The sequence below is a fragment of the Cervus canadensis genome, chromosome 24, assembly GCF_019320065.1.
Source record: "Cervus canadensis isolate Bull #8, Minnesota chromosome 24, ASM1932006v1, whole genome shotgun sequence".
In the NCBI taxonomy this organism is placed as follows: Eukaryota; Metazoa; Chordata; class Mammalia; order Artiodactyla; family Cervidae; genus Cervus; species Cervus canadensis.
In genome coordinates, this window is record NC_057409.1 from 27,634,453 (window position 1) to 27,658,883 (window position 24,431).

Consider the following 24,431-nt stretch of genomic DNA (forward strand, 5'->3'; position numbering starts at 1 on the left):
ACACACACCCCTAATACTTGATCTTATTGTGCTTGATATACTTTGATATTCTGTTATATTTCATTTTTAAAAAATTTTAGTTGCCAAATACTACATTGATTTCCATCTACCATCCCATTAAAGGGCTGTATAACCTTCAGTTTGGGGGAAAAAAAAAGCACGCAACTTTTCTAAATCAGCAAAACTTCTCCTTTGTTGAGGCATGTAAAACAATTTGTGTCTGGAAGAAAAATTTATCCCAAACTTTAGAGAAGAATAGAATTGATCATTCTTTTTAAAATATACTTCTAGAGTTTTCCTAATAAGCCAACTTAACCTTTACCTGATACTCTTGGGATTATAACTGTTGTCACAATATATTTGATTAAGAATCCACCACTGATAAAAGCACAGAGTTTATACTTCTGTAACATTAACCTGTAGAAACTGATAAGGTGTTGTTCTTGTATAGCCTTGAAGAAACATTAACCTGAAAGGTGTTATTTTTTAGCCCTGTGGAATGTTAATCAGTTTTGTACCTAACCTAATAATTTTGTTCATTTATTGATATGTATACATTTCTTACCTGAAAACACTCAGAGAATTAACTTTTTGTATTCTTTATCAGCTCCCTCATTAATGATTTAAATGAAACCTTTCTATGTGCATACAATCTATTTGGATGAAAATTTGTTTCTGCTCTGGACATTACCTGTGACATCTAGCACTCAGGTTTTGTGACCATGAGTGGTGCCAAGCAGAGAGGACAAGCCAACATGTTGAAGATGGACAAGAAGAAAGATGGGAAAGTTCCAGAGTCACTGATAAATTAACCATCCTGGGGATATTACATGTGGCCTCTTGTTATATAAGAGAGTAAATGTCCTTATTAGCAACATTTTCTACATTTTGCAACCCAAAGCTCCCTTGGTGATACACCTGTTGTGGCAGCTCATCTTAATACAAATGAACATTTGATTCACCCAGTTGGAATTTTTGCCATGTATTGGCAACATATATTGGTAGCTGTGATGGTAGCAGTGGAATGATCATTGAACTTCCCAATCAACTTTAGAGAGCCTCCCCTCACAGCTCTGGAAAGACTCCTGATACAGTGACATCATATTCTGTGGATTCATATTCTGTTTACTTGTTTTTATTTTTATTGATTTATTTTTGTTTACTTGTTTTTAATTTTAAATTACTGCCAGGGCTTTATAAATACTTTTAGTATATAGCTGTCTGATTTTTATTTAAAATATTTATTTATTTATTTTTGGCTACGTTGTGCAGGTTTTTCTCTAGTTGTGGCGAAAGGGTAGCAGCCCTCTAGTTGTAGTGCAGGGGCTTCTCACTGTTGTGACTTCTCTTGTTGCAGAGCACAGGCTCTCGGTGTCGAGGCTTCAGTAGTTGCGGCTCCTCCAGGATCGAGAGCACAGGCTCAATAGTAGAGGTATATGGGCTTTAATTGTTCTGTGACATGTGGGATCTTCCCAGATCAGGGATTGAACCCGTGTTTCCTGCATTGACAAGCAGATTCTTTACTACTGAGCCACCAGAGAAGCCCTAGCTATCTGATTTTAAATACTTCTAAAATTTATTTATCTATTTATTTTATTATTTTTGGCTGTGCTGGGTCTTCATTTGTGTGTGTGGGCTTTCTCTAGTTGCAGAGAGCAGGCTCTAGAACTGGGCTTAGTAGTTGTAGTACACAGGCTTAGTTGCTCCATGGCATGTGGGAGCCTCCCAGACCAGGGATTGAACAAATGTCCCCTGCATTGGCAGGCGAATTCTTAACCACTGGACCACCAAAAGCAAAAGTATTTAGTTGCTCAGTCGAGTGTGACTCTTTGCAACTCCATGGACTATAGCCCACTAGGCTCATCTGTCCATGGAATTCTCCAGGCAAGAAAATGTAGTGGGTAGCCATTTCCTTCTCCAGGGGATTTTTCTGACCTAGAGAGCAAACCTGGGTCTCCTGCATTACAGGCAGATTCTTTACCATCAGAACCACCAGGGAAGGCCTAATTTTTTTTTCATGTTAAAATATAATCATTTGGCTTTAAGAATTTTATTTATTCATTTTTTCCCCCTCTACACTCATGACTTTAGAGTTGTCGGCTTTCAATTTTTGAAACCTTATTGGGAACAGACCTCATCTGGTAAAGAATCCGCCTGCAATGCAGGAGACCTGGGTTCAATCCCTGGGTTGGTAAGATCCCCTGGAAGGGAATGGCTATTCACTCCAATATTCTGACCTGGAGAATTCCATGGACTGTATAGTCCATGGGGTCACAAAGAGTCAGACACGACTGAGCAACTTTCACTTCACTTCACAAAGAGAAACACTGCCTCTCTCCCTTCTACTCCATGAATGCTCAGATAGTCAAAAGCTTAGAGAACCCTAAAAGTAAATTCTTTGCAGCTCTGTCTTGAGCATGAGCCAGAGTGTTTTAATTGCCAGAGACCCCAAAGACCACAAGAGAGAATGAAGCCCTCGCAGTTTCTTTTTTCTCAGGCCAGACTTTTCCTGACTGATGGGTTATAGTCCAGATTAAGCTTTCATGCCAATCAGTAGCCTAGAAGCTTCCCAAGATTTGAAAGGACGATGAGCAGACCAAAGCCACCACCTCCCTACATAGTGTGGATATAGGTTCCTTGGGTTCTGAATAAAGGAATAAGGAGGAACAGTGAGAAATCCAATAACACTTTCCACATTGAAAGGGCTGTGTCAAAAGATATCAATTAGCAATTGAGCACTGCTTCAGTCATTTGTCTTGTAGATCAACAGTGCATACGCAGACTTGCTAAGCAGCTTTGTGCTTCAGCTGAGCTGCAGCCTCCCGCAGGCACAGCAGGACCTCTACAAATCAGCAGGTGGAGCCGCGGCCAGACACCTCCTATATCAGCTTCAGCAGGTTTAAAGCAGACAAAGTCAAAGTGAGGATGTCAGTAAGGATGTCTCGGGCCCAAATCTACTCGAATATTAGTTTAACAGTTTTCTCTTTAGTGGTTTTCCTCCTCCTCAGTTGACTCTTTAGCAAGCTTTCCCAGTGGCTCAGTGGTAAAGAATCTGCCTGCAATGCAGGAGCCACAGGAGACATGGGTCAGGAGTATCCTCTGGAGAAGGAAATGGCCCCTGCTCCAGTAAACTTGCTTGGGAAATCCCATGAACAGAGAGGAGCTTGGCGGGCTACAGTCCATAGGGTTACAAAGAGTCAAACACGACTTAGTAACTAAACAATAGCTGTTGACTCTTAGAGAAACAGTGCATACTGAAAGGGAAAGAAAAACCATTTTGCTGACTGTCCTGTCCTACTATTACTCATCTCTTAGTTTATTTAATTCCCCATGAAAGCCTTTTGAAGTGGATATTATGCATTCCCACTTGGTAGATAAAGAAAGCTGAGATTGGGAGAGATGAAGTCATTGGCTTATGGAGATGGGCTTTGAACCCAGGACTGGGCATAGCCTTAAGTCCCATGTTCTTTCATTATACAACACTGCCTCTCCCACATCGACTCTGTAACCTCCTCAGTAACTGAAAAGATCTTAAGTGGTGGTTTTCTCAGAGTGTGGAAAATCCCAAATCTCTCCATGGGTTATCAATAATCAAACACCCTTTCAGCACAAGTGAAGTGTGTTGGTCGCTCAGTTGTGTCCAGCTGTTTCTGACCTCACAGACTATAGCCTGCCAGGCTCCTTTGTCCACATTAAAATTTTGAGCACAAAAAGATTTGTTTATAAAGCATTGTTGCATCCCACAGACGTCAAGAGGAATCAAAAGATGTCAATGGACAAAATAAACTTCTATTGCAAGAATAATAGTGTCAAAAAAAAAAAAAGAATAATAGTGTCTTTGTTCTAGAGCAAAGACACTTTAAACAAGTATGTTAGGAACAGGATACTGTCAAAATGAATATAGGGACTTCCCCAGTGGTCCAGTGGTTAAGAATCTGCCTTCCGGGACTTCCTTGGTGGTTCAGTGGCTAAGACTCCGAGCTCTCAACACAGGGACCCTGGGTTCCATTCCCGGTCAGGGAGCTAGATCCCACAGGCTGCAACTAAGAGTTCAAATGCTGCAACTAAAGATCCCACATACTGCAACTAAAGCCCTGGAGCAGCCAAATAAATAAAACTAAATATATTTTAAAAAAAATACTCCTTCCAATGCAGGGGAAATTGGTTTGATCCCTGACTTGGGAACTAAGATCCCACATGCCACAGAGCAACTAAGCCATGAGCTGAAACTAGAGAAAAGCCTGAGTGCTCCAATGAAGACCCAGGGCAGCCAAAAAATTTTTAAAGTTAGTATAGGTCCTTTGCATCAGAATCTCAATCTAGAGTCAATGAAATTGAAGAAGATGGATACAAATCAGAAATTTTCCGCTTGAAACAAAACTATACCTTGCTACAAATTAAAAAAAAAAAAAATATATATATATATATATATATAACCACCTAAAGAAACAAAAGGATTTCAAAGTTATCAAATGAGGTGAAATTATTTGAACAGGAAAAAGTTGGGGAACTGTATTTGAAGTTAGATTTATAACCATCTCTTCACATTCTTCTGAGTAGTACAATACCAGAAAGAGCTTTTTTCAACCCCTGTCAGGCTCCCCTGTCCATTGAATTCTCCAGGCAAGAATACTGGAGTGGGCTGCCATTTCCTTCTCTAGAGGATCTTCCTGACTCAGGGATCAAATCTGGGTCTCCTGCATTGCAGCCAGCTTCTTTACAGTCTGAGCCACCAGGGAAACCAAAGGAAGACATGAGGTGTAAAACTAATGCCATGATTTGGAGCAAGGTACTATTCAAATATCTATCACTATTTAACTAACCAGGTGTGGAAGCTCTTTGATTGGAAATGACTTCAGATCCCAGAAGATTTGAAGATGGGCCTGGCTCTGCCTTCACTGAGATTTGCCTTGCTTTCTCAGGTACATGATAGAGTAATACAAACTTTGTGATGACATTCAGTTACTTGTCCTGAAGTGCCTTAGCTCTCCCATGGTTTAATTGAAGACTCATAATTTAGGCACCTAGTTCAAATTCATATGATTTTACAGGTTACATGTATTTGATTCAATCCAAGACTTACAGATTTTATACAAGGCCCTGGGCATAGAGGTGACTAACTTAAGGTCTCTACCCTGTAGTTGTTCAGTGTCCAGAGGAGGAGGGGGATAGAGGGGGAGAGGGGCTTCTGGCATCTAATGGGTAGGATGCTGCTAAACATTCGACAATGAACAGGACAGCTCCTATCACCACCAACAAAGAATTATTTGGATCAAAATGTCAGTAGTGCATATGGTCAATAGTACTGAGAGAGTCTGATTTAGATGACGTATAAAACTGGAGTTCTTCTGAGTGAGTTCAAATTGCAGTGCCAATAACTACTAGCTGTTAGAGGTTGACAGATTGGCAAAATGACTTCACCGGTATTTCAGTATTTATTTTACAGAAAACAATAATTTACTTTTAAAGCCAAATGTTCAGCATTTTAAAAAGTAAAATTTCTTGATATCTTTGAAAGACACACACACATACAACTAAATGTAAAAATGTAAGCTTAAAAAACATGAATGTTAAATATACATTAATATTTTAATATGATTGTTAGGATATAAAATTAATAAAGTATTATTTTAGAGTAAGAAACTGAATGCCAATAAAAGTAAAGATATAAATAATTGGAAGTAAAATTATTTGCTCTCTCTTTTAAATGAAATTTGTTTTTACATTTTTAAAAAAATTCTTACATCTTTATTTTATTTTGTCTTGGTCACCTGGTTTGTGGGACCTTAGTTCCTGGTTGTTTGTTGTTCAGTTGCTAGGTTGTGTCTTACTCTATGCAGTCCCATGTGCTGCAGCACACCAGGACCCCCTGTCCTTCACTATCTCCTGGAGTTTGCTCAAACTCATGTCCATTGAGTTGGTGATGCTACCTAACCATTGTACCAGGGCTCAAACCCAAGACCATGGAAGCCTGGAATCCTAACCACTGACCATCAGGGAATTCCCTATTTGCCCTTTTCAAAAATAGTGATCTCTTAAAGAAATATATTAAGATATCACTGTTAAATTGTAGGTGTGTTTTGGTACAAATTTTTCTAGCTGCTTTAAAAAGCTCTTTATGGTGTTGTATTTCTCAAAGGAATGTGAAGAGATGGTTATAAATCTAACTTCAAACATAGTTCCCCAACTTCTCCTCGTTCAAATAATTTCATCTGATTTGGTAACCTTGAGTTATTTTTGTTTCTCTAGGTAGATATATGGGCTTCCCTCATAGCTCAGTTGGTAAAAGAATCTGCCTGCAATGCAGGAGACCCAGGTTCAATCCCTGGGTCAGGAAGATCCCCTGGAGAAGGAAATGGCAACCCACTCCAGTATTCTTGCCTGGAGAATCCCATGGACAGAGGAGCCTAGCAGGCTACAGTCCACGGGGTCGGCAAAAGTTGGACATGACTTAGTGACTAAACCGCCACCAGGTAGATATATATAAATATATTTTTAATTACTAGCAAAGTATAGTTTTGCTTGAAGTGGAAAATTTCTGATTTGTATTCATCTTCTTCAATTTCATTGACTCTAGTTTGAGATTCTGATGCAGAGGACCTATATTAATTTAAAAAAATTTGACTGCACTGGGTCTTCGTTGGGGTTCTTGGGCTTTTCTCCAGTTGTGGTTTAGTTGCTCTGTGGCATGTGGGATCTTAGTTCTCAGATCAGGGATCGAACCAGCTTCCCCCGCACTGGAAGAAGGATTCTTCTTCTTCTTCTTCTTCTTTTTTTTAAGTTTTACTTATTTATTTGGCTGCTCCAGGGCTTTAGTTGCAGTATGTGGGATCTTTAGTTGCAGCATTCGAACTCTTAGTTGCAGCCTGTGGGATCTAGCTCCCTGACCGGGAATGGAACCCAGGGTCCCTGTGTTGAGAGCTCGGAGTCTTAGCCACTGAACCACCAAGGAAGTCCCAGAAGGCAGATTCTTAACCACTGGACCACTGGGGAAGTCCCTATATTCATTTTGACAGTATCCTGTTCCTAATATACTTGTTTGAAGTGTCTTTGAACTAGAACAATTATTCTTGCAATAGAATTGAAATCTTCTGATTTCTCTTGAAGTCTGTGGGATGCAACAATGCTTTATAAACAAACCTTTGTTTGTTCAAAATTTTAACATGGCTATACCTCATTTATAAATCATTCAGAATTCAGATTTCTTTTTCCAATGTTGAAAGAATATTTCTACCTCAACTAAAATTATATTTTGGTATTTTAAGATATGAGGATATGTGCAAATAACAAAATGCTGAAAACCAGTATTTTAATCACAACCAGCTATGCAACTTTGGGCAAGCCATTTTACCACCATGCCTCAATTTCCTCACCTGTGAGATGGGGGTAGGGTGGATGGTTCCTACAGTAAAGCAGGATGGTGAAGATTACAAAAAGGATACATAAACTTAACGTGTATTTTTTATATCCTGTGTATAATATATTGTTACAAATTTGTTCATTTATTTGTCTTTATTTTTATAATGTGTAGCTTGTTGGCCGAAGTTCTTGAATATAATTTCCAGATCAGTTTGGTGTAATTGTTTTAAAATATGTCCACAAGGGAATTCTCTGGCAGTCCAGTGGTTAGGACTCAGTGCTTTCACTGCCGTGACCTAGGTTCAATCCATAGGTTAGGGAACTAAGATCCTACCATCAGCATGGCCAAAAAAAGTCCACAATATTTTTTCCTACTTTTCTCTTAAGGAGCATGAGCTGGACTCAGTAATTTGCTTCTAATGTATATAGTGTGATGGCAGTAATAGAGCATGACTTTTGACACTAGGTCATAAAAAGCACTGTGGCTTTCTTCTTGCTCTCCTGGACCATTTGCTCTAGCAAAGGAAGCTATCGTGTTGTCATGACACTTAAACAACCGTGTGCTGTGCTATTCTTAGTCGCTCAGTCATGTCTGACTCTTTGCGACCCCATGGACCATACATAGCCTGCCAGACTCCTCTGTCCATGGGGATTCTCAGGCAAGAATACTAAAGTGGGTAGGCTATCCCTTCTCCAGGGGGTCTTCCCAACCCAGAAATCAACCAGGATCTCCTGCATTGCAGGAGGATTCTTTACCAGCTGAGCTACCAGGGAAGCCTCCAAGCAACCAGGTTGGTATGATGAGGGAGAGGTTAGTATGATGAGGAACTGAAGCGTCTCGTCAACAGCAAGTATCATAGGAGCTATCTATCCACATACACATACACCTATATGTGCCATGCACTGTGCTCATATGAAGATTCTATGTGATCTTTGGAAAAACTGCAGTATACTGAGTAAGTATTATACTGGTCTGCTATTGGGGGATGATGTGGGACATCAGGGAAACCTTCAAACGTGGGGTGTGGTCTGAAGTACATCTTAAAAGACAAGTGTTTAGCAAGTGGAGGAATGAAAGGTGGGAGTGTAGAGCAGGGGTGGAGGAGGGCAGTGCAGCTGAGTGGAGGAAAGGATAATCTTTTGGGGGTTTGGTGCTGTAAAGAGCAAGACAGGGCAGATCTCAGAAGGCTTCTTAATGGTATTAGGAAGCCTGAATGATAGTTTGTAGGAAAGGCTTGACTACTATTAAACAGCAGAAAGATCATCTAATTTGTATTTTTCAATTATTTAGCCACATTTTTGGGCATAAATTTTGGTAGGAGACAAGAGTGTAGGCAGAGAAACTGTTGAGATGCGGAGGGTGTGAATCAGGGCTGTGGCGGGGAGTGAATCAAGAAATAATTAGGACATCAATTTAGCAGCAACTCGGGATTGCCTGGGTATGGGATGAGAGAGAAGTAGGTCTTTAGAGTTAGTGGTGAAAACAAGCATGATAAAAAACATAGAAAAAGCCTATCTGTGTAGGGAAGTCGGGGGGTGGAAGGTGAGGGGAAAGAGTATGTGTTCAGTTTTTGGTATGTTGAGCAGAAGTGCCCATGGAACATTCAAATGGAGATGCCTAGTCAAAAGTTCTGGGAAAGGAGTTAAGATTTAGAATTCATCAGCATATGAGTGGAAACTAAATGGGTGAACATGTTAAACTGTCCAGGCGGAGTGCAAAGAAAAAGTGAGCCAAGGATAGACTCAGTGAAAAACCAAAACTTAAGGGATTAGGAGGAGGAAGTCCATGAGACTTCAGACACTAAAAGCAAAATAACATGGTGATATACTGTTCTTGCATGATGGAAAATTCTTACACTCTCTGTCCTTGATCTTTGTACTTCTAAAGATCATTTAAATCTGTTTTGCAATATCCCTTGAACAGGGAAACAAATTCTGCCTACACGGTTATTTTTTTTTTTATTTTTTATTGAAGGATAATTGCTTTACAGAATTTTGCTGTTTGCTGTCAAACCTCAACATGAATCAGCGATAGGTATACATACATCCCCTCCCTTTTGAAACTCCCTCCAATCTCCCTCCCCATCCCGCCCCTCTAGGTTGATAGAGAGCCTCTGTTTGAGTTTCTTGAGCCAGACAGCACATTCCCGTTGGCTATCTTACACATGGTAATGTAAGCTTCCATGTTACTCTCTCCTTACATCTCACCCTCTCCTCCCCTCCCCTCATGTCCATAAGTCTATTCTCTATGTCTGTTTCTCCATTGTTGCCCTGTAAATTAATTCTTCAGTACCATTTTTCTAGATTTTGTATATATGTGTTAGAATATTTATCTTTCCCTTTCTGATTCATTTCACTCTGTATAATAGGTTCCAGATTCATCCACCTCATTAGAACTGACTCAAATGCATTCCTTTTTATGACTGAGTAGTAGTCCATTGTGTGTATATACCACAACTTCTTTATCCATTCATCTGTCAATGGACCTGCCTACACAATTATTAATCAAACTCTTCTCAAAGATTTTCTACCCTCAGAAGTCCTATAGATAACCCAGCAAAGTTTGATAGCCACTGAAGTGACTTAATTTTGCATTTCCTTCTTTGCTTAAACATTCTCTGTTCCTTCACAATTCCCCATGTGCTCCATGTGATGGTATTTTCAGTGTTTTATTTCTGGTGATTCTCTTCTTGGCACTCTTCAATTTTTCAATTTGTCAATTTGTCCACAAGCACAGCAAGTCACCCTATGGAAGTATTCTAATTTGTGCACAGTACACCTTAGGTATTATATTCTTCCCAGTAATACAGCCTAAAATTAAGTTTATGAGCAGCAACATTATATTACTAGCTGTTAGAACACAATTGTCTGTTTGATGATTAGAACTGTTTGCCCATTCTCTTCAGACATTTCTAGATGATGACAAGCTCATATTCCTCCAACAGCAAGACAGGGAGGACCCTTGAAACCCTGAAAGCCTTTCAGGCAAATGTGAAACACATGAAAGGGAAAAATTCTCACATACTTAGAAAAGATGCAGCACAGAAGTCAACCTCAAGGAGCCAGGCAGCATTGCCAGATCGAGCTTCCAGCTGAATGGAGGCCAAGGCTGTGAACTCATGAAAAAGGCCATCTGTCCAGTTCAGGCCTCTGAACGCTGTTCTTCCCCAAAGAGCAAGGACTGCTAAGCGACCAGTCTTTGTGAAGCTGAGATAAGCAGACTGCCCCTCTATCATTCCCACATCCTTGAGCATCTTCTCATCTGGGCCCTATTGATGGACAGGGGCTCCCTATTCTAGGGTGACTGCTGGAGCCAGACTTCCTGGATTTGGATTCTGGCTCCATCGTGAACTAAGGCCATAGCTTTGTGAAAGGTAACTTCTATAAAATAACAGTATCTTATCTCAGGGTCCTGATAGAAAAATATAAGTTAGTATAGATCACCTAGAGGAGTGCCGAGTAGGAATGTTGCATTGTTAGTGTAGACACTGTTTCATGTTCCTGGGCTTGGAATCAGTCTTGTGTCTTTTTCGACTGTGCTCTGTGGCATGTGGGATCTTAGTTCCATGACTAGGGAAGTGGAAGCATAGTCTTAACCATCAGACTGCCAGGAAAGTTTTTTAATATTTTATTGATTGATTGATGGCTGCACTGGGTCTGTATTGCTGCACACGAGCTTTCTCTAGCTGTGGCGAGTGGAGGCTCCTCTCAAGCTGTGATGCACAGGCTTCTCTTGTTGTGGAGCACAGGCTCTAGGTGAGAGGGCTTCAGTTGTGGCGCAGGGGCCCAGTAGGTGAAGATCAAAGGCTCAGTAGTTTTGGCGCATGGGCATAGTTGCCCTGCAGCATGTTGGATCTTCCCAGACTAGGGGTCAAACCGGCGTCCCCTGAATTGGCAGGAGGATTCTTAACCACTGGATCACGAGGGAAGTCCCTTGGAATCGATTTTAATACAGGTATAAGTCCTGCTTGTTTGCTTCTATCAGGAGAGACAAATAAGGATTGAGGGAGTTAACCGTCAGCACATAGATAGGTAAGGACTTATGATAAGTGTTAAGCTTATGGACAACAATAGAAAACAACTGTTGTGGTGCACAATGGTCTCAAATTTCTGATTGGGAAGCCAAAGCAGTTTCCTCCTGCACATACTTATTTGCACATGCTAAACCTTACTATGCATATCACAGAGAACTGCTAAGGGCAGGTTACGGCTGTCAGGGTAATCCTTGCTTCTGGCCTTGTTTTGCACCAAACTAAATAAACAGCCAGGAGCAAAACAGGGGACAAGGCAGTAGGGGCAGAGCACAGAGTGAGGGAGACAGAGCTCACAGTGAGGCAGGCAGCAGCAGTTGTAGCCATCAACACTTTATTTTTCCAGTCAACACCTGCACAGATGTTACTGTCCATTTCCTGACCCTAGTAGGGGGTCCCACCACACTTGGACCATGGCCCAGAGAAACAGATCTCCTTACTCCTCCCTAAGAAAGTCCCTTGCCCCACAAGACAGAGGTCCTGCTCACTACCACAGCGCTGGCGTATGTGCTGTGGGATCCCTGCTCTCATCCTGAATAGGGAAGGGCCGGGACAAACGAGGGTAAGGGCGCAGTGGAGGTTCCACGGGCTACAGTGACTCAAGTGCATTAACTACTGACCCGACCCACCACCCCAGGTTTCATCTGTACCTCCCAGACGGGAGCCTCCCTAAAGCTTAGCTGGGGCCTGCTGGGGAGGAAGAGCTGGTAAAGAGTGGGGATTGAGCTGCTAAGGACAGGACACAGCAGGGAAGTAAAGCAGAGAGGGGCTGGGATAGGAAAGAAAAATGATAAAGTGCCTGAACTAAACAACCGAGTGGGACACGAGGACAGAGCAGCACAGGTCCCTGAGGAAAGGAGGAAAAAGAAAAGGACAGACCGTCAGGGCTTGGGGCATTGTGGAATGAGACTAGAGATGAGGCGGGGAGGCAAGTGGGAAGGACTCCCCTAGCCCTGTTCGTAACCACTAAACCCAAATGTAAAATTATTTACAAACTTAAAAGAAATCCCAGGTACTGTACCAGGCCTGGGACGGCAGGCAGGCAGGCAGGCAGGTGGAGGGTGGACTGGCTCCATCTGATAGCCAGCTTCCCCACATATTGCTCCTCCCCAGGATAGCAGGGAAAGGAGCCAACAGTGACATCCCTAGCCAGGAAGCCCTACTGTGCCTGCAACTCCTTCCCCCAGGCTTATGGCTCTGCCACGGCCTGAGCCTCCTGGTCTGACTGTACCAGAGACAGGGTGTCGGGCCCTAGGGGTAGAGGGGGTGGAGCGTCAGGGGGCTCTGGGCATGTTGGCTCTGGACCCAACCCCAGCTCTGCATTCAGCTGCTCCAGCTCCCCCTGATCCAGCAACTCGAAGTCCTCAGTGGTGAGTGCCTCTTCTTCCTCAGGGGCAGGCAGGGGCTGGGGTGAGTCCTGGGGCAGAGACGGGAGGACGGAGGGGGAGGGGACCGGGTCACTTTCCGCAAGGCCGAGTGGGGGCGACAGGGTGCTGGGAGGAGTGGTGAGGTCACCACTCGCTGCCTCCAGGCTTGGTGTCTCCACTGGTCCTCCAGGGGAGAGCGTCACTCCATCTGTGGGAGACCCTGCCCCATTGAAGTGCGTGTTCACAAAGTGAAGGGGGGATGAGAGTCGAAGCAAGGTTTCCTTGGATGCCACATCTTCTTCCTCCTCCAAGTCCAGGTCTTGTCGTGAGAGGGCCTGAGGGGGGCCCAGCAGGTCTTCGGGAGGGGCCAGGTCTGTCTCCTCTCCCTCCCCTAGCTCCCGACTCAGGGCCTCCTCTGGCTCACTTGGCAGGCTCTGCTGGTCCAAATCTGTGCAGAAAACAAAGGGCCAGGAATGGGCCTGCTGTTCTGAGTAGCTGCAATGGGCCATTCAGCTCAAGGATGAGAACTCAGGACATAGGATGCTAGGCCAGGCCTTAGGTGTTAAGGTCTTTTAGGAACTTGGTGTACAACTAGGGGATAGGCTCCCCAAAGAAAACATTTATGGCGGCAATCACCAGAGAGCACAGCCAGCATCCCAAGACAGGGAACAGGAAGATCAGGAAGGACAAAGGACTTCCCATACCCTCTGACACGTCAGTTAGTTGTGGAGTGGTTGCCCGGGAGACAGAGAAGCCACCGCTTTCCAAAATAGAAGCCTCCTCATCTGACAGCTCTGAGTCTGTAATGGCCAAAGCCAGTGCTGTTTTCTTCACATCCACCTGCAGGGGAACCACGATGAACACAACAGACAAAGGGGTGAGAGAGCCCATTTCCAGGAGCATCCCTGCCCTGCCACCGACTCCCATCCCCTTGAGAGGTCGCTGCTCTAAAGCAGATTCTCCCCCAGCCTTCTACTCGACAGCCCATCGCCCCTGGACCCCTGGACCTCACCACCGGGGAGAAGCCAGCCAGTTCTGCCTCGCTGTCACTCTCTGTCTCCGCCAGTGGCTCATCCCCTCCGGGCAGTGCATTCTTCCCCTGCCGCTCTGGAGAACAACAGGAGGGCAGTGACCAAGCAGGAACAGAGGTGGGGGACAAACATAGCCACAGGTCTGGAGAGTATCTAAATCCCAGGGCATTTCACAAGTCTCAAACCAAGGTCCTCCCCGCCTTCCCCTCCTGGGTCATGGGATCCCCTTACTCCTCTTGTCATGTTTGTGATGCAGGGCATCAGCTTCTGCCTTCATGCTGTAGTCCAGCTGCATGAGGAGGGGCTCCAGGCGCGTGTACATCCTCTGGATCAGTTCATGATACACCACCAGGGGCCAAAGCAGGATACTCAGCACTGAGGGTCAGAGAGTCCACTCAGAGCTCCCTATGCCTATTACCTAAGAGCCCTCATTCAACTGATGCCTAAACAGGAAAGGCTGAAGGAGACAAAGTCCCTTCCTGAGGCTGTGCCAACTTCTTCCCACATCCACTGCCCTCCTTCCACCAATCCCACAGCATCCTCCTGAAGATCTCAGGAGTACGTGGGTAACTGGGCAAAGAGACTGCAACAACCCCCCTTGGGTCAGTCCAAGAAAAGAAAACAAAGAAAGGGCTTTGGAAAGGGCAGGGGCCCGATGCTACTCACAGACAATGTAGGAAATCATAATCCCTGGCACATAGTGTCCCAGCACAGCCAGCACAGCACAGCCAGAGCAGACGCGAGCGCAGAACTGCAGAGAAGAGCACAGGGTCTAAGAAGAACAGGAGACTGAGGTATGTGCTCCACTTATCCGGGGAAAGAAATATTATTGCTCCACTGGTGGAAGGAAGGGTATCTCCTCTGAGAACGCAGTGATCCAGTTTAGTCAAGAGGATGCCCAGGATCATCGATTCAGGAAGTTTGCAACTGACATAGCCAAACACCTATAATTCAAACTTGGTCTCTCTTGGCAAGAAATAGTGTCAGGACACCAAAAGCTTACTCTGCGTCTTGTATCAGGCTACTAGCAGTAAATTTTGCCTTAAGAAGGCCCCAGGCCTTATCCTTTGTCTCCAGTCAAGGAATTCGAGTCACTCCTCCCCATCCCCACCTCCATTTCTCCACAGGGTAGAGCACTGTAGTGTGATGAGGGGGAGGTTACCTGAGCTGGATTCTGCCTCTTGTACTGCAGCAGCTCCTGCAGATGAATCTGGAAGGTGAGCCAGCTCTCAGCCAGGTATCTGCACAACTCGGGCACACTCAGCAGGTGCGGCCGGGCTCCTGACCCCGCACCCTCACTGGGGAGACATGATATGACCCCTGGAGGCCTCAGACACCAGCTTCCTAGGCACTCAAATCCCTCTGAGAATGCCCATGAGCTCTGTAGTCTAAGGAAGTGGACAACCCTGCCTCCCAATGGGAGGCTGTCTAGGTCCTGGGAAACAAAGCCTGGGGCTCCCAACCCTTTGCCCTGAAAACAGCAGGCACACAAACACCTACACAAGAACCCAGGACCAAGCCAGCTACGGTGCATTCACTATGCTGGGGGCTGTGCCCACAGAACTCCGGATTGCTCTGCACCGTGGTGGTGACACTGGCACCAAAGCAAGGGTGTGGACATTTGTCTGTTCTTCAAAGGGTGGTCTGCACTCACCTGTCAGAGTGTGGCTCCTCCGGGGATGATGCTATAGAAAGGGAAGGGAGACAAGTTACTGAGGGGCAGAGCTCTGGGAAATACTCCCCGAGCCAGAAACAGTTGCCCTTCCTCTGCAGTCCCAAAGCGCTTTCTTCAAATGCCATTTGCAGGAAGTATTACATTGTTATGTTGTTTGTATTGTCTCCTTCCTCAGACTTTACCCTTTTCAACAACAGGAACCCCATCTTATTCACATTCACATGTACATACACCCCAAACAGTTCACACACAACCTGGCACCCAATTCTCTAAACTGTCTATTAAGTAAACATGTGGACAAGAAAACCCTGGTTAAGATCTAATACTCCTACCATACGTGAAACCCTACCATAAGCATATGAAATGTATTTATAAATTCAAGAATATCCTCCTCTTCATGAAACTGGAGATCGAGTGACTTTTATAAGGTCACATACAGGGTAAACGGGAAGCAAGCAATGGAACCCAGGCAATCTGGATGCAGAGGTCCACAATCTTTACTACTACTACTACACACAATAAAGACTGAAGTCAGGAGGAGAAGAGGTCGGCAGAGGATGCGATGGTTAGATAGCATCACCACTCAATGGATAAGAATCAGACACGATTTAGCGACTTAACAACCACACACGATAACATGAATTTTGAGAAAGAGGAAATTTATTTCCCACCTGGGGAAGTAAGCAGTCGTGCTTTGGGAGGCAGGTGGCCTGCGGTACATGCGTCTCACCATTCAACCCAATCCGGGTGGATCAGGCACAAAACAAGTGCTCACTGGGGCTTGCTGAATGAATCAAGTCACACTCACCAGAGATGTCTGGGAGGAAGCGAGGCTGCCACAAATCCAGCAGAAAATAGGCCAAAAGTGAGATGCTGAGTAGGAAGAAGGGCCGTAGGGAGGACGAAGACAGCAACCTTAGGGAGAGACAGGCACCTCAGCGATGAGTGGGTGAGGGAGGCTCCTATACCCGTCGCGAAAGGCGGAGAAGCGCCCACTGATGCGGAAATGGGAACCTCCAGGCCTAATCCGACACCGGAAGACAGAGGAACGGGGCACCCCAGGCTGACAGCGATCTTTAAACACCAGGAGGTGGACCAGCCCTCCAGGACAAGCGTCTTGCCCAGAAACGGGAATGGGACTCCGGGCTCGCCCGCCCCCGCTCTCCCGCGCGGCCCGGCCCCGCCCCCTCCTCCGCGGCCGTTACCAGAAGAGGCCGTTGAGCGCGGCCGCCGTGACTAGGCTGTGCAGCGGCTTCTCCCACACCAGCAGCCGCTGCGCTGCGGCCAACGCCGCCTCCCAGCCGCGGAGCCGCAGCCACAGCGTCGTGGCGAGGCGTCCCACCGCCTCGGCCGTGGCCGCCTCCTCCTCCGCCTCGCCGGTGGCCTCACCCATGCCCAGACCCAGGCCCAGACCCAGGCTCAGACCCAGCCCCGGGCCCCCACCAGTGCCGGTGTTGCCACCGCCACCGCCACTCGCCATAGCCCCGCCGCAGCCGCCGCCCGAGCCCGCGAGGAGCCAGGGCTGCGCGGCCGCCGCCTGGGGCGCGTCAGGCGGAAGGGGGCGCACACAGCGGAGAGGGCCGCCCAGGCCGCGGACGGGCGTCACGTGACGGCGGAGCGACGAGCCCGGCACGTGATGTGCCCTAACCGCCGGGATAGGGTGACCGGCGCCTGCGCGCAGGGGGTTGCGGGTGACCCTGCTCCTACGCAGGTGTGTGTTTTGGCGGCGCCGGGCGGTGTCTGCCTCTTCCTGACAGAGGGGCTGTATCTCCGCTTTCGCCCACCCCAGCCAATTTTCTTCCCTCTGTGTGGGCAGGGCGGCTAGGGCGGCCGGTCCTGGCCTGGATTTCTGGTGTGAGGCGACCCGAAGCGGCAGGAAGTCAGCTTCCAGATGCCCCCGTGGGATCTTTCTGCTCTGGTTAGGGCGGCGGCCGTCCTTTTACTCAACCCTCGACGTACTGGTCCTCCCAGTTCCCTCCCCTCAGCAATAAACAAACACCAGCGCGTGACTCGATCGACTCAAAAACAGCTTCGGCTACACAGAAAAGTTGTATCCGTCCCAACTTTCTGTAAACTCTCCCGCCTTCACGCATTGGAACTCCTTCCAATCCCTTAAGCGAGATATTGGGGTCTCGAAATCTAAAAACCCTGTCTAGGTGCTATTTACTCTTGGCGGGGGAGGAGGGGCGTTAACGCCATTTATTGAGGCTTCCAACGTAACAAGCGTGTTGTTACGTGTTCCCTTGAGAACATTTAATCTCTGCAATATATATAGCCAAAAATCAGTGCCCTTGCTACTTTGTACACAATTCACCAGTTAAAATTTGTGTACTCTTGCTTTTATTTTTAAAATGTATATTGTTCTGTGTGTGCATACATCTCCCCTTTAAAAGAAAACAATCGCGAGCAACTCCCTGTCCCGAGTCTTTGTTTTATTTACGTTTATATCTACACCGGCACGAAAGGGTCAGCCGGGCTCGCTCGTCCTCGTGTGCCACGGCCCCCTAGGAATTGTCCCGATTTCTCAGACACGCCGGGGCTCAGCGATATCAGGAATTCTAGCCCGGCTCGGCCCAGCTGGCAGCAGGAAGTGCCCGGTGCTGACTTCGCCCGCGACGCCCCCGCGGCTTGTAAACACCGGGCAGACGCGCGGCGCGGCAAAGGCACAGCACGCGCCTCGAAGCCAGGACTCCTCTCTACTCGGTGAGGTGGGCGCCCAGGCCCTGCAGCTCCACGCCCCGAGTCCGGAGGCCAGAACCGGGAGCCGGGAGCCAGGAGCCCCGCCCGGAGCGGAACAGGAAGAGACTCTGCTGCCCGGCCCCGCCTGCCGCGGCTGGCGCGAGGGGAGGGGGCTGCACCGGCAAGGGCGGCGGCCCGCGTGAGGGAGGCCGGCGGACAGGTGGGCAGGCTGGCAGGGACGGCTCCGCGGCCCCTTTAGAACTCGTTCCCTTCCCTTCGTAGGGCAGTGGCTGGCGGCGCGATGGACCTCGCCGGGCTCCTGCTGGACGAAGAAGGCACCTTCTCCCTCACCGGCTTCCAGGACTTCACGGTGAGCACGCGGCCCCCCGCCTCCCTAGCCTCCCAGCGCTTGGAGCCGTGACCGTGGGCGCTCCCTCCGCGCCCGCCACGCTACCGGAGCCCGAGCGGGGCCGCGAGCTCGCCTGATGGCTCTGCCGGGAAACTAGGCGGTAGCCGCTCCACCCGTGCCTACTCGAGGCCCTGGCTCCTTGGGCCCATGGGGAGAGCCGCGGGGTACAGGAATGGGGTAGGAGGTAACCAGCCCGGACCCTTCTTGGAGAACTTCTCCTCCAGAGCCCTCGGTGAGGAGGACTCCACCCCCTGTGGACAGAGTGCCACTAGCAAACAATCCAGAGAATGCGGGGCCGGGTGGGGCGCGGGCCCCACTAGCCGTGAGGCAGGCCTACCGCCCCGTAGACCCCTTCCAGCCAGGAGCCAGGATCTCCATCATACCCTTTCCTGCCCTTCACCCTCCACCCCACTCCTGCCGTTTCAGTTCCTCCCAGGACACCAGAAGCTGAGTGCCCGAATCCGAAGGAGACTCTACTATGGCTGGGACTGGGAAACTGACTGTACTCTGGAGGAGCTCTCCAGCCCCGTGGCAGGTTAGACAGTGTTGTACGACCCGACAAGTGAGAAGCCTGAAATTGGGGTTGTCAGCCATCATCAAAATGACTCTAGGTGTAGCCTGTGAACTACACTGCCTCTTGGTAGCTAGTATGTTTGACAGGTGTAAGGACTAGATTTGTATTTCATTTTTTCCTTAAATCCAGATGATTAGGAAATATTGCTGCCTTACAAATCTATATTATTCTTGACCTATAGACTAGAAACTTTTTAATTTTCCAAGCATACCTATCGTATATTTCCCCCTTGAACAAGACATGTTTATCTTCTCAAATGAGCTAGAGTGAAGGACACATCTAGGTAATTAATTGCAGGTGACAGGGAAATAAGCCTTCCTGTTGGAAGGAGCTGGAATTCATATTTGGAATAGGCCTTTTGTTTCAGCGTGGGAGAATTGGATCTCTGCTTTGTTACTGTGGTCCTGTCTCCAAGACCCCAGAGAATGTAGATCTGGGTCTTCTGCTGATAGCAGTGGGCACAGCTGTGGGGGAGTTGTTTGCTCACTCTGTTATCCTTCTGCCTCTGCAGATATTGCTGTGGAACTGCTCCAGAAGGCAGCCCCCAGTCCTATTCGCCGGCTCCAGAAGAAATATGTAGCCCATGTGTCCCGGTGAGTCCACAGTTCAGAGATACAGAGTGAGAGTGTTTGGGCTCTAGAGAGAGGGGAGCAGTTATCTCTAAAGAGAACTTGTAACAGGGATGAGCATCATAAGTTACAAGAACTGAAAGATCCTTGCATTTAATTCCTAATCCTTTCTGATATCCAGAGAGGCTTGCATCTCTCCGTGTGCTATGATGCTGGCTCTGGTATACATTGAGCGGCTCCGGCATAGAAACCCAGACTACCTACAGCACGTGTCATCCTCTGACCTGTTCCTGATCTCCATGGTAAGATGCCCCCTTCCCTTCAGCTCCCTGGTAAGCCCGGAGCCAGGTGTGAGCTCTACTGATACCACCTCTGGTTCCTCTGCAGATGGTGGCCAGTAAGTACCTCTATGACGAAGGGGAGGAGGAAGAGGTCTTCAATGATGAATGGGGAGCTGCTGGGGGTGTGGCCGTGCCCACTCTTAATGCCCTGGAGAGGGGCTTCCTGAGTGCCATGGTGAATAGCTCTTCTCTCTCTTGCTTTGTTTTCCTGACCTGTTTTTATGTTCTTTTCATCCTTTGTTTTTTATCTCCCAGCCTTCTCTGGTCTCTTTATTTATTTTTCTGTTTGTCCTCTTTATGTCTTCCCTTATTAGCATCTTCCCCTCTAGCTTTTCTGGAATAAGCACAGTCTTTGGAGGTTCCTGGCATGGTGAAGTCAGAAGTGGAGACCTCCCATTGTCAGTCTTCCAGGTCCCACAGAGTACACTCTGAGCCAGAGCTTATCTTACTGGGCTCTGGGTATTTGCTTCCAGACTTTGCCTTTCCCTAGATTCTGGGCTTCCTATGGGCATGAACCATTCCCAGGATTATTTTTTTCTCTTTGCTTTTAATGGAGGGTGCAATGTGAAACCAGATATGTGGTGATTAAATAAGTTAATACATAAAAGTTTTTGGAACAGTATTTGGCACATGGTAAGAGCCAAGTGTTACCTGTAGTGGAGGTTGTAGTTGCTGCTGTGGGTCTGGTTATTAATTGACTGTGGCTCATGTCCAAGTCGGGTTGGATGCTCTTCTCTTTATCCACAGGATTGGCGGCTCTACACTGATCCTCGGGAAATCTTTGAGGTGCTGAGCTGGCTGGAGGGCTGGTAGGTTCTAGGAATTGGAAAGAGGGACTTGAGGATTTGGAGGCTGAGGCTTAAGCCATAGGAGCTAAACAGAGGTGAGGGTCTGTGTAACTGGGGGGAGGGAGAAAACGAGAAAGAGAATTGCCCAAGGTCATGGTTCCCAAACGAGTCTGCTGTCCTCTGTCACCTTTGGAAGAGTGGGAGAAGCTTATTTAAAATGCAGATCTTGGTCTCACCCTCATCTTTGGAATCAATGGGTATACCTAGGACAAGTTCACCTGTGTTCCCTGGTGGGTCCCCAGGGGAATGAGGGTGCCGGTGGGCCAGCTGCAGGAAGATTGCAGACCCTCTGTGTCTTTTCTCCTATCCCTGCAGTGTGGCTGAGCAGCAGGGGCGCCGGCGGGGCTGGTACACCTACACAGACCTGTGTGTGCTGCTGGAGCAGCCTGCCTGGCAACTGGCGCTGGGCTCCCTCTGCCAGCGGCTGGCAAAGGTGAGGTGGGTCAGGAAGCAGAGGGAGCTTGAGCTGGCTGATAATGTAAAGCAAATACAGAATGGCTCAGGAGATGGGGTTGGAAGTAGATGGTGACTGAGAGCTCTAAGTTGAGTCCACGAGTCCAGAGATAAGGGGCGGGTGTGTTAAAGACAGTTAGAAGAGGGTTCAGGGGAAGGGGATTTGGGCACTGACCTTTCTTAACCCCTCTCCCCCAGCTGTCCTGCCTGTTGGCTATGGCATATGTGAGCAGCGTGGCCCTCGCTGTGGCATCGATGGCCGTAATACACCAGTCCTTAGGGCTGTCCTGCAGCCCCCCGCCTGGCCCTCCAGACCTTGGACTGGCCTCCAGGTGCCTTTTGGAACCCTGCATACCTTCCCCCATGCCACAGTGCCTGCCGTCTCCTGCTAACGTCACCGGCTGCCTGGAAGGCGATGTAGTGCTGCGTTCACTGTGGGGCAGTCTGCTAGCCTCGCTGACTCCCCCACCGTTGCCTCCTCCAGACCCTCCTGCTCCCCCCACTCTTCTTCACAACTGCCCCCTTTGCCAGAAGCTCCAGAAGGACTCCCCAACCTGCCATGCCTGCCATCACCTCAACCATACTGTCCCCACGGGGCCCCCCAGTCCTTGGTCCCACTCCCATGGCCTGGCTCCCCCCTGGCCTTGGAGCCCAATGCCCCCTCTGCTCCCACAGCCCCAGCAATGTTCCCTTTTCAGCATTATGGAACTGGCCCGCCTGAAGTCTTTCATTTTCCCAGGCTAGGTAGGGTTCTCAGGAATGCATTAAGAGGATTTGGGAGTCCCTGAGAACCTGGAGGGGCAAAGTTTGATCTGGGTCCTTGGCTGGTCTCCTGTCCTCCTGGGTGATGGAGCTTAAGGGGGTCGTGTGGCAGAAGGACTGAAGGTCACTTGCTCTTCTGTCCCTCAGTGGCTGACTGCCTGGCCAGGGCGGTGGTGGTTCCAGGGAAAGCCTCAGCTCAGTGACCAGGGGCGTGTCACAGGTGGACAGGGGCAAGGCCCCTGTCTCTCCATGTCCCCTGGGCTCTTCTAGACTTCTGCTTTTGAGTTTCCTAGGATTGGGTGAGGGAGGGAGGAAACACTGATGAGGGTCTGTTTGATGTCCCTGGGGTAGGAGAGGCGGGGACTGACAGGGCCCCCGGTGGTGGGAGTTGCTGAGGGAAGGCAGGAGAGGGGGGAACCTCCCACACCCGCGCCAAGTCTAGAAGAACCAGGGCCTGCTGGGACCTTCACCCCGGTCCTTTTGTCTTCCAACATTCTCTTCTTAGTCCCCTGCTCCTGGGCTTCCCTCTCTTCCGGTTCCTCTCCTGGGTGTTCTTTTCACAGGCCTCTCTGGCCACTGCTTTATATCTGGGTTTTTCACGCTTTTGTAGAACTAAGGTTTCAATAAACAGTTTTAGTTGCATGGCCTGGACTCTTTATTCTGCAGCAGCCCTCAAAGAACTCTCCTCTCCAGATCTTCCTTCTCAGCCTCCCTACTCCCTCATCCTATCATCCTGCTGCTCATTCTCTCTGAGTCCCATTCCAGAACGTCCTTGTTTGATGGTCATAGGTTCTCATATCAAGCTGCTTCCTCGTTCCTGCTCCCAGCACCCTGGGGCCCCTAACACTCCTTGACTGGTGCAGTGGGGCACAGATGGTGACTGTGCCCTGCCTCGGTGTAACCCTGTCTGTCACAAGTTCTGAGTGAGAGCCATCTTTGTGGATCCCAAGGCCCATGTCATGGAGAGAGTATCCAGTAGAGCCCCATGAGCTCCTTGAGGGCAATCTAAAGGATACTTTGTCTGCTGACTTCCTTTCTGGGCTGACAAATGGTGGTTATTAGCTTAAGGGCTTCCGTGGTGGCTTAGTGGGTAAAGAATCCGCCTGCAATGCAGGAGACCCTGGTTCAATCCCTGGGTTAGGAGGATACCCTGGAGAAGAAAATGACAACCCACTCCAGTATTCTTGCCTGGGAAATCCCATGGGCAGAGAAGCCCGGTGGGCTACAGTCCATGGGGTCACAAGAGTCAGACACAATTTAGTGACTAAACCACCACCAAAGAGAAGACCTAGGCTGGGTTATCACTGAAAGAAGAGCAGCCAGCTGAGCTGAGAGGATTTGGGACCACAGAGGAAGATACACAGTGGGGGTGGTGCTGCCACCTAGGGGGCATGTGGAAATTTATGGGGCATTTTTTGGTTGACAAAAATTTGAAGGGATGGGACTTACTGGCACTTAGTTAGCCTATATAGTAAGCTACACATCCAGAAAGGCTCAGGAACTCCCTTCTTATGAAGAATTCCCAAGGCAACTTTTGAATGACTGGGTGGACATCATGTATGACTATCTGAGCCTGGAACTACTTATTTTCTCTAAGCATGTAAACAGAATAGATTTTGCCCATTTGGAAAAAGACTGTTTCCCAGGAATGCATCTCTGTACATTAAATCTACACTTTGTTCAGCACTTTACGAAGAACTTGTTCACTCTTTTGGAACACTGGGTCATGAATGGCAGCACTGCTGATGGTACACATGTCATCAGGGAAGCACCAGTATTAGTTGGAACTGTAGCTGTTGCATCCATGGCAATTCCACATGAGGGGTGGGCACTAGGCTACTTCATTGTCTTCCAGTTTAGTTGGACCCAAGCTTTCCCATGGTGAAATACATTATTTAAATTACTTTGAGGACTTCCCTGGTGGTCCCGTGGCTAGGACTCCATGCTCCTGATGCAGGGGGCCTGGGTTTCATCCCTGGTCAGGGGAACAGGATCCCACATGCCACAACTTCAGAGTTTGCACGCCTAACTAAAGATCCCACATGCTGCAGCAAGGATTGAGAATTCTGCTTCCCCTAATTAGGACTGGAGCAGCCAAATAAATATTTTAAAAATAAATCACTTTGATTGCTTCTTTATATTACAATGAGGACATTGTATACAGAGTTGTGATCACAGTTGTCATACATGACGAAGGGATGTTTTCTCTTGAGGTAGTCCAGGAGGCTTGACCCTAAAAGGCTTGAGAACTACTGTGTAATTGTGATGGTTCCAAATGGCAGTGGTGAGGAGGTAGTACAGTCTATCAAACTTCCCCTGGCTATGCTAGGGGG

The 24,431-nt window shown here is 47.9% G+C and overlaps 2 protein-coding genes across 4 annotated transcripts; one reads left to right on the top strand and one right to left on the bottom strand.

Annotated features, from left to right (window-relative positions):
- Positions 1–11,710: 11,710 nt before the first annotated feature.
- On the bottom strand, positions 11,711–17,062 carry RETREG2 (reticulophagy regulator family member 2). Of its 2 annotated transcripts, XM_043445011.1 has the most exons (9): positions 16,669–17,062; positions 16,272–16,378; positions 15,443–15,473; positions 14,951–15,086; positions 14,455–14,539; positions 14,020–14,163; positions 13,770–13,864; positions 13,462–13,597; positions 11,711–13,205 (listed from the first exon to the last, which is right to left on the bottom strand). In XM_043445011.1, exons 1-9 carry the CDS (start codon positions 16,941–16,943, stop codon positions 12,580–12,582), a joined length of 1,635 nt encoding a protein of 544 aa, XP_043300946.1. In that variant the 5' UTR covers positions 16,944–17,062; the 3' UTR covers positions 11,711–12,579. The 2 variants fall into 2 exon arrangements, with proteins under 2 accessions (XP_043300946.1, XP_043300947.1); XM_043445012.1 differs by lacking the exons at positions 16,272–16,378; positions 16,669–17,062 and having other exon boundaries at positions 14,951–14,998; positions 15,443–15,458.
- An 815-nt stretch (positions 17,063–17,877) lies between these two features.
- Positions 17,878–22,740, top strand: CNPPD1 (cyclin Pas1/PHO80 domain containing 1). Of its 2 annotated transcripts, none has more exons than XM_043445013.1 (9): positions 17,878–18,171; positions 18,425–18,512; positions 18,978–19,086; positions 19,637–19,718; positions 19,876–19,996; positions 20,082–20,210; positions 20,783–20,844; positions 21,199–21,316; positions 21,535–22,740. In XM_043445013.1, the coding sequence occupies exons 2-9, from the start codon at positions 18,444–18,446 to the stop codon at positions 22,078–22,080; spliced, it is 1,236 nt and encodes a 411-aa protein (XP_043300948.1). In that variant the 5' UTR covers positions 17,878–18,171; positions 18,425–18,443; the 3' UTR covers positions 22,081–22,740. The 2 variants fall into 2 exon arrangements, with proteins under 2 accessions (XP_043300948.1, XP_043300949.1); XM_043445014.1 differs by having other exon boundaries at positions 18,053–18,166.
- Positions 22,741–24,431: the final 1,691 nt, after the last annotated feature.

Bases quoted from the DNA above. Each gene is read 5' to 3' on its own strand.
- RETREG2 (XM_043445011.1), bottom strand. From the start codon at position 16,943: ATGGCGAGTGGCGGTGGCGGTGGCAACACCGGCACTGGTGGGGGCCCG. The intron at 15,474-16,271 runs GTGAGTGTGACT...CCCTTTCTATAG, and splicing joins CTTCCTCCCAGACATCTCTG to CATCATCCCCGGAGGAGCCA. The intron at 13,206-13,461 runs GTATGGGAAGTC...TTTTCTGCACAG, and splicing joins ACTAACTGACGTGTCAGAGG to ATTTGGACCAGCAGAGCCTG.
- CNPPD1 (XM_043445013.1), top strand. From the start codon at position 18,444: ATGGACCTCGCCGGGCTCCTGCTGGACGAAGAAGGCACCTTCTCCCTC. The intron at 19,087-19,636 runs GTTAGACAGTGT...CTGCCTCTGCAG, and splicing joins GCTCTCCAGCCCCGTGGCAG to ATATTGCTGTGGAACTGCTC. The intron at 19,997-20,081 runs GTAAGATGCCCC...GTTCCTCTGCAG, and splicing joins ACCTGTTCCTGATCTCCATG to ATGGTGGCCAGTAAGTACCT.